At 42.7% G+C, this 16969-nt stretch overlaps 1 protein-coding gene across 1 annotated transcript in view; it reads left to right on the top strand.

Annotated features, from left to right (window-relative positions):
* Window positions 1-16969, top strand: part of LOC138491791 (transient receptor potential cation channel subfamily V member 6-like) — a 372724-nt gene that overhangs the window by 29831 nt on the left and 325924 nt on the right. The window contains exon 3 of the mRNA XM_069618499.1: window positions 3769-3891. Coding sequence (XP_069474600.1) covers window positions 3769-3891 — 123 coding nt within the window. The remainder of the gene's footprint in view (window positions 1-3768; window positions 3892-16969) is intronic.

The following is a 16969-nucleotide window of genomic DNA, read 5'->3' as shown; positions in this document are numbered from 1 at the left end:
GACAGGCCAACTTCACTACGAGGCCACACCAGAGGAAGATGAGTACTATACAAATGGCAAATAACGTAACATATAGCAATATCTAAGAGTAACCAAACCACAGAAACAAATGGATTGTTTTTGCCTTGTCTTTTCAGTTTCATAAATATGTTTTAAACGCGCTAGGGAACATTTCTGAACCTTGTATTACTGGGACTTTTTGTGACACATTTTTTGTTAACTCTTATGTACAATGGATGAAAGATGATAGCCGGTCTGATAGCACAGAGAGTAGAGCTCTCACATTGACATCTGTGCAGGGCCTGCTGACGCATGTTTGAATCCCGGCAGGGCCAAACTCAGCCTTTCATCCTTCCAAGGTCAATAAATGAGCACCACACACCGTGGGTAATAATAAGCAGTGCTCAGATACCTCAGGGTTCTGTGGGATGTATTGACCCACTCTGCTATACTATGCAGTCTCACTCTGCTATCTATGGTGTGAGAAACAGCAAAATGGCGGCAAAACCTGTGTGCATGCCAAAACCTCCCAAACCGCGTTTTTTCAACACACAAAGATGGCTGCACAACCTGCCACCCATGGTGCATGTGTGGTGGAACAGAGCACACGCTGCAGAAAAAGTGCCAGTGGGCTCCATGACAAGTAAACATGGAGTACAGAGGGAGAAGCAGCGCTTTGCAAGTGAAATTCCAAAATTTGCCTGTGAATGACATTTACTTTGCTGGTGAAACTTCAAAATGCCTGTACATAACACTTTCCAACACTCAAAATCTTGCTTGGTGCTAAAATTCAGTTAATCTAATGAAGCACTGTGAATTTACAAAGTCCTGAAATGTTAAGAGCAAAACATTTTCTCAGCAAAACTGGATTGCCTGTGAATGACAATTCTTGTCAAAAATCTGTGTGCAGCCACACTGGGCTACCTGTGAGTGACGGCCCCTGTCAAATGGGCTCTCCTGATTAAACTTTAAAGTTGTCTAAAACTAAAGATCTGCCGGATTAACAAATATAAAAGGACTGTTGCTGAAAGGAACACGGATCTCAGTTGGTTTGATCCCACAGGTTTAAACCTAAGAATGTAATTTATCTATGTCATCTGATGCAACAAGTTTGTTTTATGCTGAATTTCAAGTCAAGAAATTAAAAATTAACTTAGGCTGGCTGGGCCTGCAAGAGGTTGAAAAACAGGTTTCCACCCAAGGGGGGGGACTTTGATCTCAGCATATGCTCACTGGCACATGATAATTGTTGGATAGGCCAGACTTTTGCCTGCTACCAAGGGCTGAACAATGGCAGATTCTCCAGGCCAGGAAATGGGCGTGTGAAGAGGTCGTAAACCAGGCTTGCAGAAGGAAATCTCAAAGGTGGGGGCTGTTCCTTGCCTCCAGAGACAGACAAAAGGCTGACCATTTGCTGCTAAGAACATGTAATTAACATTTTTTAGAGACTTATAAACTCGCTATCGGAAGTGGTGAAAAATATAAAAAGGGCAGATTTGTTAATCTAATTTTTGGCCCTATATTTCAAAGCGAGGTGGAACTGTGTAGCATATTCTGAACAGGAATGGCAATATATTTGGTTTTATGGGAACTGTATTTATGCTAGAATTGTTAAACTTTGTACACACATTCCTATGGTAAACAAGCATATTTGTGGAAATTTGGAGAAAGATTGGAAAATGTGTTCATGGCAAAATGGACAAAATGCTGCAAAAAGGCGAAACAAGGTCTCACAGCTGTGGGATTTTGATGAACAGATACTCCATAAAATCTACTGAAGTGCTGTGGTGTGGGGAAGCATCCTGAAACTATCTGGCTTGCTACCGTAACGCTTGCCTGATGAACTCGCCATCCTCTGATCTGAAATATCCAGAAACAAGAAGGGCAGATCCCGTGCAGTTCCGGTGACCGGCCTAGCTGATCCTAGCTGATGTGCTGTCCTTCCCTGATAGAGCCGATCCATTGACCAGAATCTTGACGGGCCAAAAATCTTAAATCCCAGTGGATTGTGAGTATTAACAGTACGCTAGAGAACTATTACCCTAAAATCTGAACTATCCTTACTTTCATAACCAGTGACCGTGTCAAAATCTTTAGTGCTATCTTATTCTGTCTATTTGCTAAAGCGTATTTTGATAATCATTTTTATTTGTGTAACTCTGATCCAAAAATCCCACTTTGAGTGTTTGGATTGGTTCCGCCAGGGAAGGCACTGGGGATCGGTTACTGAAGTCATGAATCGGTCTCAGAGCTTACTTTGTCCCAACCTGGTTGTCTAGCTTGCATATTTTAGTCTAGAGTAAAAGCATAATCCATAATTTCTGTTTTTAAACTGAAGTTCTTGTCTTTATTTATGAAAAACATCCCTGACTAAAACCCCCATACCTCCCTCAGTTTTAAAGATAGAAACGTAATTCCAACTCCCACTGATACCCAACATCCTTAGCTACAGCCACATAACCGCATTGCGAAAGTGTAGTTGACCCATTTTTATCAACACATAGTAAAAGTTTGCAGCAAATTTACATTTTGCAAAATTGTTACACGTCTGAATTGTCTTTAAATTATTTCCCACTTTGCCTTTGAGATTCCAATTTGTTTCTTTTGATTAAATCATTGCTTTTGATTGCTTGCATCTGTTCAAAGTGGCTCCCGTAGAAATGTATAATAATTTAAGCATTTTGACCACATTTAGTGTTTTTGCTCAGCCAGTTTCAAAGCCATACTGACAGTTGAAAAGTCAAATCCGTTTTTCTCTTGTGTTTAAGGGGAGGGGGTGGGGTGATATTCTGTTTGGTCTGTATTATTCCTGAGTACTTGCTCTCTCCTCACATCTATTTAAATTGCCTATTGGTGGTTCGAGGGGTGTCAAAGGGGGAACCTCTAACCACAGGATATCTATTCCAAACCAATCCAAAAGTATTCTTTTCTTTGCTGGATTCTTTTTGTGTTCATTACCTAATTCCCAGTGCATTAAAGATATTATTCATTGTCCTTGTCACCCCTTGGTGATTGTTGTTACCTATTAAAAATATATTGTATTTTAAATTTTATTCAGAATATTGAACTTATAAACAAAAATAAATAAGGGGTTCCTTTGCGCACTACATGCTGGGTTGAGACTTGGGTGTGTGCCTGATTGAAATCCCTTACAGTTCGGAGCACTATATAAATGCTAAATTATTATTATTATTATTGAAAAAGACGAGCAAGTCTAAAGGTTACCATTGTAGCTATAAAGCATCTTTTATTTGTCTGCAAATCCTACTGTAATGCACAGTGACTGCAAAGCTCAGTTCACATCAGTAGTGGAAAAGCTTACACTTAAACATTTTCTACTCCCAAATTCTATATAATAGGCTTTTTTTTTAAATGAATTTGATTATCTTTGAACCCGCCCCTGTTCCTTGAAAGAGATTTTGTAGATTTTTGTTTTTTAAATAAAAAATGTTCAGGCTTTAAATGAAGGTCTGCATAAATGTGGTGCAATTTTCAATTCTGATTTTCTCTTCGGGTGGGCCCCTCTCTCGCTCGTTCTCTCATTTCCTCCATCACTGACTCTGTAACTCTCTGATTCAATTTTCCATGATTCGCAATCTTCTGCCTCTCTCACTATATCACTCTCCAACCCCTCTCTTAAAGTAGGCATTTCTAGCTCACAGCAAGATTATGTCATGTATACGATTTAATTCATATTGGCAAAAATAATGTTCATTTAACATACCATTATTTGGTCAAACTTGTAATTATATATTTATTTCTATGTAGGGAACCTGGGCGAAACTATTCTGCATGTTGCTCTACTTAATGGAAACCCAGAAGTTGCATTCGCAATTTTGAAGATTGTGCCTTCCTTAATTGATGAACCCATGGAATGTGACATATATAAAGGTACTTTAAATTAAGCAAATGTATTTCTTCTTATTAAACAAATGTTGGAATGTATTATGCTTTCCTTGACTTATTACAAATCGTGGGGCGTCTACCGATAATAGCACGCAGGCCTTTTGTTAGAGTAACAAGAGGGACTGTTGCAGGCAAGTAGGTAATGTCAATGTAAAGAGAGTGGCTGATCTACGGATGATAAATAACTACTATGTAATTTAAAGACTGCCATAGGTGGTTGTCTCTGCTGCCTTCATTGTGTAAGAGTTATATCTGTGACAGTAAAACACGGTCTACACCCATGACTGAACATACATAGGCAGTACAGGCGCCCATCCTGCAGAGAACTCATGAGTCGCTTGAGTCTGGTGCCACCCACATCTGCCAACATGCAATAAAACAATTCAAGACAGATTGATGCATGGGTTATTCTCACCTATGAGAGGATGTCTCTTGAGCTGAATTTATTTACAAAATCAAGGGCGTGGGAAAGGCAGATGGTGGCTAAAAGTAGTCCATCATGTAACATGTAATGGAGTAAGGCAAAAGCAAATATGGGGTCCAACTTACATGAAGGAGCAAATCCTAAAATGTCGTCTTTATACCAAATTTGCCAATTTGGACAGAAGAAAGATGGATGCTCTGTGCACAGATCAAACGTCAAAGAATGTGAATGTACCCAGCAAACCCCACATTGAGTCCATCTACTGAGTGCCATCTAATATATGCTTTTATTCATGATTCTGCACTGCCCTGTACATACCTACATCTTATGTGAAGGTGCTTTCAGCCAAAGATTCTGCTTTAGTGTTAAAATACCATAGTGATTCACCCCCAAATGTTTAATACATTTATATATTCAGCGCATTGGGAAACTCGGGACTGGCTTAACTTGGTGCTTTCCTGTTGCAAAGCCCAAGAGCACAAATATATTACACGAGAAGGGATTCACAATGCCATGCAAAATGGCATTATGGGGGATATGGCATTATGGGGGAGATCAATGGGAACACACAGAGTTAAGCCGGTCCCGAGTTACCCAATGTGCTGAATTACAAGGGTTTTGTTGCATGATGTTTAGTCACCTTAAATGCACTTATTTTTTCCCCTTGAATTTCAAGGGTTTTGTTATAACCTTCGGCCGAGCCCTTTGTATATTTTTCAGCACCACTGGTCATGGCCGCCACAGCCTTCAGCCATGCCCACTGAATTGTTTTCAGAACCACTGGCTATGGTCTTCGGCCGGGCCTACCATATTTATTTGGGTGCTATAGGCATGGCCTTTGGCCATGGCCAGTGGCCAGCCCGTTGACCATGCCCACTATATTTTGTAAAATACTAACTGTTCACTGGCCACGGCCTTCAGCTGTGTCCACATGGCCATAGTATTTTTTAAATCACTAAAGGGCCACTAGTGGCTATGCCCATTTTCAATTTCTTTTACACTAATAGGCTACTGGCCACTGCCGCACCACTGTAGGTTTTACAACACTACATGCCCTTCAGCTGTTTAAAACGCTACCTTCGGTGACGGCCAGTGATTTTTAACCCCCAACCTCACTGTAGCTGTATAAATATCCTTTTTTAGGCACTTTTCCCCCATAACCGAGGCAATAGTACCTATGTACTAAATAGAGGTGCGATTATAGGTAGTTTCGGATAGCCGCAATTTTTCGTGCAAACTGAGAATATTCCCATGGATCCCCACTCACTCACCAAGTGCCCATCTCCTCATAGCAAGGTCCACCCACTCCCCCACACTTCCATTTGGCACCCTAGCCCATTCCCAAAACCCCCCAAACACTTGCTGTTCTGTTGATGCACTTTCACTGCTAGGTCATGTTTTCTCCGGTAGCCGTGATTATCAGACCTAATAACCGCATCTGAAGGCAAACGTTTGTGCTGCAATCTCAGTCCCTAGCCCACCTCCAAATCCCAAAATTCACATGGTGCACCCCCATCTCTATCCTGATGCCATTTCACTGTTTTTTAAACCTCCAAATGCCTTTTTCTGCTTTGTGTTTTCCGATATTTGCAGATATAGCTGTGGCTATCTCTTGCATCAGAAAAAAAGATGGCAGCTTTGTAATTTCTGAAAAGCCTCTCTGCCGCAATCATCATTGGGATATCACTATTTGTTTGAGAGAAGGGGGCACTCCCTTCTCCGTCAAATATTAAACAACTTACTGGACAGAATAACCCCTGAAGTGGGAGGCATCTCCATCCTCTACACGTGCACACGCACACACGTGCACAAACATCCGCCCCCCCCCACGACAAACTGCGTACATCACTCCATGACATAGTTAGAAAATCTTCATGGGACCGTCCCTTTTCTCATGGACTTCCTGAATGCTCCAACGTCTCCTCTTCTCTCTCTACCACAGAACTCCTCCATCTTGCACTCATGCTCTGCTCACTCACCACCTCAGAGCTGCAATGTTCTTCTACCTTCACCACTCTGCCCACATTGCACCTCCTTCCGTCCTCCATCTTAACAGCCTTATGAAAGACATTTACCACCTGACAGAGTTTGGACGACTTCAAATGACCACCTCTCAATGGTGCAGGCAACCTGACACTTCCCTCATCTCCAGTCCTCAACTCTTTTACACTTTTGCTCCTATCATATGTTCTTTTGTTCACCACTTGTCTCTCTTAATCTTCTTCCTTGCTTGCAATATACAGTCCCATGCCCACCTCACTCTTTTCATCCAGGAAGGACATAGCTTGCAATTCGCCCATCTACCTGTACTCAACTCAAAGGGCGACACACCAGTAGAGCAATGTGGAGAGAAACGATGTGCCTCAATCCTACTCCTCACTACATGCTCCCAATCTTCACCATTCACCCATGCCCACCTGATGCAATCCTTGATGATTTTATTGAACCTTTCGGCAACACCATTGCTTTGAGGATGATAGATGTACATTTATGGTCAGTCCCATTCTCTGCAAGAGACTCTGATATCTCCTTAGATTTTAATTGTGCCCCATTGTCTGTGACAATCAATCACACTGGGACGACCCTCTCTCTTAAACACCTGCTCCATAAAGTCAATTACCTCTATAGGCACAATGAATTTTGTGATTTTTACCTCTACCCACTTAGACAGCAGGTCTATGAGCACTATACGGTATTTATGCACTTCCTTACTCCAGATTGGTCCTGGAATGTCCATGTCAACATTCTCCCAGGGCATCTTGGGTATTGCCAACAGTATCATGGGACTTTCCCTTGTTACTAAATCCTTCTCACTCAAAGAACACAGCACACAATTCCACACTACTCGCTCTACATTCAGATCGCACCCTGGCCACCAACACTGAGCTCTCACTCTTTGTTTCATCGTTGTGATACCTTGATGCCCCTCATGGGCGATCTTCACAATCTGCTTCCTTACCTCATTCAGGGAAATGATGCGATCCTCTCTCATCACAAACTCTTCGCTCACATGCATCTCCTCCCTTACCATCCAGATACCTTCCAAATCCGACCCCATCACTGATTTCCTGGTTATCATACCTTTGTCTAAAATCGCAACTCTTGCTTTCTTCAAACATTCATCACTCTCCATACTCTCATGCTTGACAATTGTCTTTATTTTCCAGAAGAAACACACAATCTGGTGGTTCTTCCTTCTCTTCTTCAAAGGCCATGAGCCTCAAAAGACAGTCAGCTGGGACATTCCTCTTTCCTGGAAGGAACTCCACACTAAAACAATATTCCTGCAGGGTCAAAGTCCATCTCCTTATCCTTGAGGAAACACCATCCAAACCTTTCTTCTCCAAAGTCTCTGCTTGTGATCTTTTCTGATGATGAACGAAGAGCCCCAAAGGAATGTCCTAAAATGTTTGTCTGCCCATTTTATGGCTAATAGTTCTTTCTTAAAAGTTATTTCTTAATCATTGAGTAGTTCAACTTTGCCCCTTTAAACAGGCGCAATGCAAATGCAGTCACACTTTCTTCTTTGTCATGTATGGGTGTGAAAACTGCCCCCAGCTCTGTATTGCTTGCATTAGTAGAAATGATAGTTTTTCTTCCTAATTTGAAGTGTGTTAATGAAGTCATGTCCTCCAGAACTAGCTTAATGCCTTCAAACTCCACAACAAACTGAGAGGACCATATAAAAGGTTCTTTATTCTTCAGTAGGTATCTCATGTGTATAGTTCTATCAGCAAAATTGCATATACATTTTCCATATAATTCAGCCATACCCAGGAAGGATCTTAATTGATTTTTAGTAGTCGGCTCTGCTTTAATTTTCATATTGTCCACCCGTTTTTACTTGACATTCACCCCTTCTGCTGATATTGTATGTCCCAAGTACTCAATTATTTCTTGGTTAAGTTTACACTTCTCTTGAGACCCCTATTGATTTGTTTTCCCATCACTCTTCTTAATCTGTCATCATGAGTCGCCTGGTCTGGAGCAAATACGTGTACATTATCTGGAAAGCATATGATGCCTTCATCGTCTTGAAAAATTTGATGCTTCACCTATTGGAAAATAGATGCTGTTGAGACCAAGCCAAAGAACAATATTGAACAAGGTCAAGCCAGCGGATATGAAACTAAGTTCACTTAGGAAAGCATGGTTCCAACAAGAACATGAAGGCAGCAACCCAAATTCAACTCCGCTGATCACCCCATACAGACCACAGAAAACCCTTTTTTTAAAAAATTAATTCATTTTTATTATTTTAGTCAAATTTCATTTAAGAAGATATTAAATAGTTGGAAATACACACAGGAATAAACATACAAAAATATAGAGTGCGAAGTGTGTTAAAAAGTGCTGGCCACAGAGGGAGGCAGCAAACAATTCAATGCCAATGAACTGTTCAGGGGAGAAATGACAGTAATCCCTCAGATAACTATTCCGTTGCCAAGGCCACCTTCTCCATCGTGGGAAGAAAATATGATCTCTCCGGCGGGAGGAGCAAGGTCAACTGGACACTAATGAATATAACAATTTAATTCATTTAATACATTGATTAGTTGATTAAATCAACGTAGCACATAGGCAATTGAAAAAGAGGAACACTACATTGATCCCAAATAGGGCAGTCCAATGATGTATTAGCACTGCAAAGACTCACAATTCTAAAACCATACACTGAAAAATCTGACCTAGGGTGCTAGGTACGAGACCAAGCCAAAGGACATCCTGACAAATTGAAAGGGACCTTCTGGAATGATGAAGGCTGTCAGTTGTCTTGAACCATCATGTAACCTTATCTGGTGATATGCAGACAAGAGATCTATACACTTGCTCCTTCTAATAGTGAGAGCTTTTCAGCTATGTTAACGAGAGGATGATGATCCGGTATCACACACCTATTTAGGGATCTTAAAGTCGACACATAATCTTAATTTTGCATTGGGTTTGGCCACCACCACTAATGGTGACACCCACTCGGATGACTCCACCTTTTCAATTATGCCTTCTTGTTACATCTTCTTTAAGTCACTCTTCACTTGTTCATGTAGAGCAATCGGTATAGTCCTCACTTTGTGCACTACCAGTTTTGCCCCTTGAATTAGCATTATTTTGTGCACAAAACCTTTCAAGCATCCTATTTTCTCACTAAAGAGCCATGGCCTCAGAGTTTCAGAATCACAAAGTAAGACGCACTCTACTTCATTTGGGTCTACCCTTATGCTCAATCGTTTTTGTTGTAAGCAGCTCAGCAATGGAATTCTCCCCCTTTCAGTGACATACACCTTACCACATGCCGTCCTCCCCTTGAATTGGAATTGGAATTGCACCATGAACTAGCCTAGCACCTTAATCTTAACACCTCCATAGGCACATGGTTTTATGTCAACCTCTCTTAAAGTGTAATTCGGGATGTTCTTTGTCATGCGAGTGTACTTAGCTCCTGAGTACAAGCCATCCATCAATGCACACCATGTCTTTACAAGCTTCCAGATTTTGTGCATCTTATCCCTTCACCATCAAAGCCACCTCCTCTGCATGGTCGTACCATTCCTCAATCATGCTGATGGAAAGAGATCTGCAACATTTAGACAGGTGACCTTTACATTTGCATCTTGTGAATTTTGCTTCTCTGGCCGGCTGGACATGAGGTGCTGTTCACCAGGGACCAATCGTATCACACCTGTAGCAGCGTCTTTGTGAGGGTCCTTTTGATTGTTTGGAGATAAGCAATGCACCCTTCTGCTTTACTACAGTAGAATTGTTGGTGATGACAGCTGTGGCATCTTCGTTGGTTACGTCTACTGTGTCAGCAGCTTGAGCTTTCTTTTCCAAAGCTTTTAAACATTTGGAGGTGTATTCCCCTTCCTTGGCCACTTTGAGCATGTCATCCAGAGAGGGGTCACTTTTCTCCCACAGTTTCTCCCTAATTTTACTGTCCCAGTACTCCAGCATGAACTGGTCTCTTAGTCATTCATCAGATTGTTGGCCAAAGTTGCATGTTCTTGCTAATCCTCGGAGTGCTGTGATGTATGTTTCTACCGTCCCTTTTTCCTTCTGAGATCTGTTCATAAACGTATATCGTTCAAGTATATTATTTTATAAACCAATAAAAAGAAGAAAAAAAAAAGTATTATGCTTATTTTAGTTTTATAATGCTTGTCGAGTTTTAGTATGCATTTTTCATATTCAGATAGACCATCGGCTTCTTCTGTTTGCAAATTGAGTAAATCATCAAATTCTTCTTGGCCTGCAGTCTCCAAGCAATGCATCAAAAGTGATTTTCTTTTCTTTAAGCATTGATGTTTGTCCCACATACCACTGGAACATACTGCTCAAAACTTTTTTTCCACCTTTTTTCAGGGAGTCAGGGGATCCCTTGGGTTTGGAAGGAAAATGAGGGGAGGAGCAATGTTTTGTAGCATGGTAGTTACCCTTCTGTGATCACCTTCTGCAATTCTGGTGGTGGTGAGATGGGTCACTGCAGGGGAAAGATTGGTCTTTTTTGTTGTTGTTGAAAGCAAGGAGTCTTAGTGTTAAAACTGAAGGAAGGGGAAAAAGAAATGTTCTCAGGCCGCCCGGGCACCGGCACATAGATCTGTTTGAGGGACTTGCCTGTCGGTTACTAATGGACTGCTTTGCTTACATAGGTTGTTCCGACAACAAGGCTGGCGGTACGCTGGTAAGCGCGTGCGTTGCTTTGTTAACTTCTGTTGCCCCAGCAACAAAGATGGAGGCACACAAGGAGACGCACAGAGGTCCTTTCCATGGAGGGGCAGGAATGCAACATAAGCAGACGGGTGCTAGTTGTGCACACACAGTGTTTGCATGTCGCAAGCTCCCCCTTGTGGATGGTAATTAAGCTGCTTCCCCGGTTTACCTTTATCTTTTTTGGATTTGGAGCAGCCGGGTATGTAAGCGCAGAGTGCTCTTACTGCGTTCAAGGGAACTAGAATGAAACATCTGTTCGACGTGTTAACTGGCAGTTGCGCTGTTTACATGTGGGTTCCTGCCAACGGGCTTCTTCCTCTTCGCCAAGTGAAGTATGAGGCATCAGACTTCTAGGATTAACTTCAGTACAAGACTTTATTGAAGTAAGTCAATACAAGCCCGTCAGCACAGCAGCCACCCTCCTTCACCTCCCCAACCGTCTCCCCTCGCTTACAACCTACCACTCCAGAATTCCCCAGCACTCCATATTCCACAGACTCATGCACAGACATGTACCAACACAGCAAGCCCACTACAACCCCAAATCACGAAACGATCGCAAGTCAACGCTTCATGCCAAAGTTGTTTCAGACCTGGTCCAAATCCCGTCTAGCGAATTTCACTGTACGTTGGAGCCAAAATGTACCTTTTTTGTCTAATGGAAAATGAATGGGGGAGTAGGCCAAAAAGCGCTTTTTTTGTTGTCATGATGATATGATAGGTTTTTTATAAAGCGCGTAATACCCAGAGGTTTCTAAGCGCGGACCCGGGGATCGAACCTGTGGTGCTCCATGTCGTCTTTCTTGCAAGGCGAGCACTTTGCCCCTGAGCTATCCTCCCGAGGATAAATAAATGATACATTTATTATTTTTGAACAAATCTTTCCGAAACTTTCCAGTCGGGGGAACTAACTAAATTGTCTGCAAATGTATGACTAAATCCACTTGCACAGTTCAAAAGTTATTAGCAATTCACGTTTTCGATTTCCATGTTAGCCAAGGGTTGAATAGAATGTAGATCCATAATGACGAGTAGATTCCTTAGTTAGGCTAATAAAGTTATTTATTTTGCATATTTGCGAGCTTTCGTGGAATTTCTCCACTACCTCGGGCAGAGATGGAAGGAAACATTTGAAAAACATCACAGCTTACATAGCCCCTCCTGCAGATACCCCGTTATCTGTGCCTGTCTGTAACTGATTTGTAGTTTTGGTCAAAGAGGCATGTATTGGATGTTGAACTCCCTCACACATTGCGATCTTCAAGTTCTAAATGGTACACTGTGTTAAGTGGGACAGGGGGCAGTGATGAGGTTGAGCAGGGAAAAAACTTCTTAGAGGAAGGCAGAAGTGGATTGTTGGGTATCAGTCATTGTAAGTGGAGTCCATTTGAAGCTCTGTATGTCAGGACAGACCCTTTACAAGATCAGTATAGTAATCATCAACATATCCGGCTTGTGCCTCTGAAATTCTGAAAGAGGGAATATAGAGCCAGTTTGTTAGGCCTGTGGCCCGTGTAACCAAGTGTGGTAGCTTTGTGTCAAATATCATATTGGGATTGTGTTACATCACAATCAAGAGGAAAGGGTGGAGTTTGACTAGGGACAAGGGCCATGACAAGTTTCTGGAAAGCTTTTGGCAGATGGGGCTGAGTTGGATGGAGTTTGACAACAATCCATAGTCTTAGAGAGGATGGTAGGGCTGGTGCAGTGCCAGTTGAATGTCTGTGAACGGCTTTGGAAAAAATTATGGAAATGTCAGGTCTGGAAGTTCTAATCCCTGTATCTCTATGGGTGGAAACAGTACGAGTCTGTTGGTTGGAATAGTGACTCATGAAACATCGATGTCTGTGCAAGCCCCCTGCCAGTGTATTGAAAATGTGCATGCATTTGAATTCATAGGTCTTTCTGGCATTGTCAGTCCTGAAATTGCTATGGACTGCAGCAATCTTTAGATCATCAAGGGTATGATTAGCTTCTGAAAAATGATCAACCACTGGACTCTCGTTAGTACATCGCTTGGCACTTTGACAATGCGTTTCAGGCGTTTATTTAGAGGTTGACTAGTTTCTCCAACATAGTAGCCACATCCGGGACATTCATGCCCATAATCAAGTAAAGAATATTGCTGGAAGCAAATGTAAACCACCCAATAATGTTGCAGTCCTGCATGTGTGGGGTTTCTTGATTGTGACTGAAATGTTGATATGTGGGCAGATTCGGCATCTTTTGTTTATGCAATGAACAGTTCCACAATCTATGCTATTTATGTGTAGTTTGCTTCTTACCATCATTCCCTTCAGATTGGCTGGTTGTCTGAAAGCAAGCAGGGACATCTCAAAGGGAGGGGTCATAAAATGTCTTTTTTTCCATAGATGCAATGGCAAAGAATGTTAGCTCACGTCTAAGCCCAAACCGCTGCACCAAATTTGCGGCAAGAGAGGCAGCTAAGTCCCGAAAGTGTGCTTTTGTAAATTTGGTGTAAATCCATCCGGTAGTTCTTTTTAAAATGAGCCAGAAGTAGGTAGAAAAAATGGGGGATATCTGGGTTCGGTCCGCAGACTCACTTCCCTGTATGGTCCGGATCTGATTTGCCTCGAGGGTAATGTGAAGTCTGCGGACATCTGACGTGCCCACTAATTGGATGGTGAATTGTGTCACATTTTTGGGAACACCCGCCATGTTGGATTCACGGACAGCCTCCGGTGTCCGATAACATCGAGGTAAAAAAAATATAAAAAACACAACATTGCACTTGTCAAACTTATCAAACAATTTCTGGGGAGGTGAGGGGTGATGAGGATGGGGTGGGATATTGCCGTAAGAAGCCAAAAAATAGGCGTTTTTCATCCCCGAAGTCTGTGAACAGTCCGGATGTTCGGGTGCAGTCCTGGGATGTTCACGAACACTTCAGATGTTCGGGGACATCTATGCCTATATCTGCATTATAGGGTTGGTGAAAAGCAGTTTTTGGATGGCTTATAACTTTTCCGCCACTCAATAAAACTGCATGACATTTTGGAATGTTATTCTAGCCCTGATTCTGAATGGTTTTGGAAAGTGTGGAGCTGTTTTGTCAAGAGGGAACAACATTAGGGGGGTCCCAAAATATTGTAAAGGCCATGTGATGCCATTGGACAAATCTACACAAAGGTTTACAAAAAGATTTTAGATCTAGATATAAATGGTTTTGTAAAGTTTGGTGGGATCTTGTCAAGAGGGGGCTAAATTAGAGAGGGGGGTCTCAACATTTTAAGATGGCTTATAACTTGGTTGACGTTTGACGAATGTGGACAAATGTTTTCAGAGAGGATTATAGACCCAACCTTGAATGTTTGTGTAAAGTCTGAATGGATTTTGACAAGTGGGGGCTAAGTTAAATGACTATTGTATGTACATACATTTTGACACTTTTGAAAAAATAAAACATGGGCGGATTTCCAGCAAACTCGTGTAAGGAGCATTGGCACGTACCTTAAAGAATGGTGGTTTTGACAATGTACCGTGTTTTATTTTTTGACAAGTGTCATAATGTAGGTACAAAAAATAGTGATATACCTTTGATGACTGAGCCTGTGGCCATGGGCAGTGGCCAGATTGTCCGGGTCATGGCATAAGGTCATGACCCGGACAATCTGGCTAGTGGCCATGACCACAAGGGACGACAAATGGGGTTAAAGTGGTCATGTCCAACTGGGACGGATGTGTGGTCAAGTGATTCGGAAGTGGGATAGGTTTGAAAGGGAAAAAAATGTGTTTGTGGTAATATGGTCATAGGGTTCTCTCTTCACCTTCTGCAGGCTGCCATGGAAAGGGAAGAGGGACACTGTACGGAGCCCCGCCTTCCTTTTTCACGCTGGCCATCTTGGAAAAGGATTTTCCTTCCTACAGTGGGATGAGGCAGGCGTCCTGGTGTAGGAAGAAAGATCCTTTTTCTTATTTAAGCACCCCGGGTTCCTGCTTTGGGAACCCAGGGTGCTAATGGCCTTCATCCCCCATTGCAGGGGTGGAACGGGGGATAACGGTCCAGAGCCCTCATTATCTTCCCTCTCTTTGCTTGGGCCGATAACTTGGGCTGCCGGGTCGTTATCCACGTTCCAGTCCCTGGACATTTGTGTTGTTATCTTTGATGTCCTGGGTGTTAGTCTTAGCAGTGCAGAGTGGTGGCGCGAGTTATGGTTGCTTAGCTTACCATAACTGGTGAATTTCGGAGTTTTTTCAGTTTTACTTGCAACCATAACATCCCCTGAACAATGTTTTTCCATTTAATACCTATATTACACTGCCACGGTAGTGGCCGTGTAGTTATGGTTAAGTTGCTATTCCCATAGGAAGAGCACTTTTTGGATGGCTTATAACTTCGCTCTCCCTGGACGAATCCTCACCACACTTTGAAAAAAAATGATATGGTTCACTCTGAATTTTTTTTGCAAAGTTTGGTGAGGTTTGATCCGGGGGGGCAAAGTTATAGGGGGGGTTCCAAATTTGTTTTTTTCCCATAGACTGAATGGGGAAAAAACTTTGCTCACGCCTACAGCCCAAACCGCTGGACGGATTTTCACCAAATTTGCGGCAGGAGCAGCAGCTTGGTCCCGAAAGCGTGCTTTTGTAAATTTGGTGAAAATCCATCCAGTAGTTTTTTAAAAAATGACCAAAAAGTAGGTCATAAAAAATGTGTGATATCTATGTCCGGTCCGCGGACACACTTCCCTGTTCGCTTTTAAATCAGGACAGTGTCCTGATTGGCTAATCGGCTTGCGTCATGTCCGCGGATATGCGACATGTCCGCTGATTGGATGGTGAAGAGCGTGGAGGGCGTCAGATTTTTGGGAACGCTCGCCATCTTGTATCGCGGACAGCGCGGTGACAAATGGTGGAGAAATACCATTTTGGCAAGTGTGTTGGCATGTAAGACTGTTTGGGGAGGGTGGGGGAGTAAGAGATGGGTCAAATATTGTATCTATTTAGGTGGCAGGCACCCCTGTTGTGTTGGTTGTGTCCGCGGAAAGCCGTGCTGTTCTTGATGTCTGCAATCGACCCAAATGGGGGTGTCCTAAGGACACTATACCTGTCCGTACTGTTTGCAGACAAGTTGAAACTGTTCTAAGAGCACATACGGTGTGCGGGATGTCCGTAATTAAACAGAAATGGAGGTGTCCTAAGGACACTACACCTGTCCGTACGGTTCGCAGGCAAGTTGAAACTGTTCTAAGAACACACACGGTGTCCAGGATGTCCATAATCAAACGAAAATGGAGGTGTCCTAAGTACACTATACCTGGTGTACTGTTCACACGCAAGTTGAAACTGTTCTAAGAACACACACGGTGTCCGCGATGTCCGTAATTAAACAAAAATGGAAGTGTCCGAAGGACACTATACCTGTCCGTGCTCTTCGCAGGCAAGTTGAAACTGTTCTAAGAACACACACGGTGTCCGCGCACATAAAAACTGCCCATATGACATAGTTAAAATGTTTGATTCTATGGGTGTGATCTATGGGTGTGATATGCTGCGGTAGTTGCGGCCAGGGCCGAGAGTCTTGGGTGCATGTGGTGGTTGTGGTCAGGGCCTAGAGTCTTGGGTGCATGTGGTGGTTGTGGTCAGGGCCTAGAGTCTTGGGTGCATTCAAGACCAAAGTTCAAGACCAAAGTTATTAGTACCTAAGTTATAATCCGTAATCAAACGATAATGGAGGTGTCCTAAGGACACTATACCTGTCTGTACTGTTCGCAGGCAAGTTGAAACTGTTCTAAGAACACACACGGTGTCCGTGGACATAAAAATTGCCCATATGAGATAGTCAAAATGTTTGATTCTATGGGTGTGATATGCTGTGGTGGTTGTGGCCAGGGCCTACAGTCTTGGGTGCATGTGGTGGTTGTGGTCAGGCATAGAGTCTTGGGTGCATGGCCCAAGGCCATGCACCCAACA

Source organism: Ambystoma mexicanum, chromosome 10 (assembly GCF_040938575.1).
Source record: "Ambystoma mexicanum isolate Mex_15411 chromosome 10, UKY_AmexF1_1, whole genome shotgun sequence".
Classification (NCBI taxonomy): Eukaryota; Metazoa; Chordata; class Amphibia; order Caudata; family Ambystomatidae; genus Ambystoma; species Ambystoma mexicanum.
Note: the sequence above shows the minus strand (reverse complement) of the source record. Positions and strands in the feature narration are given on the sequence as shown.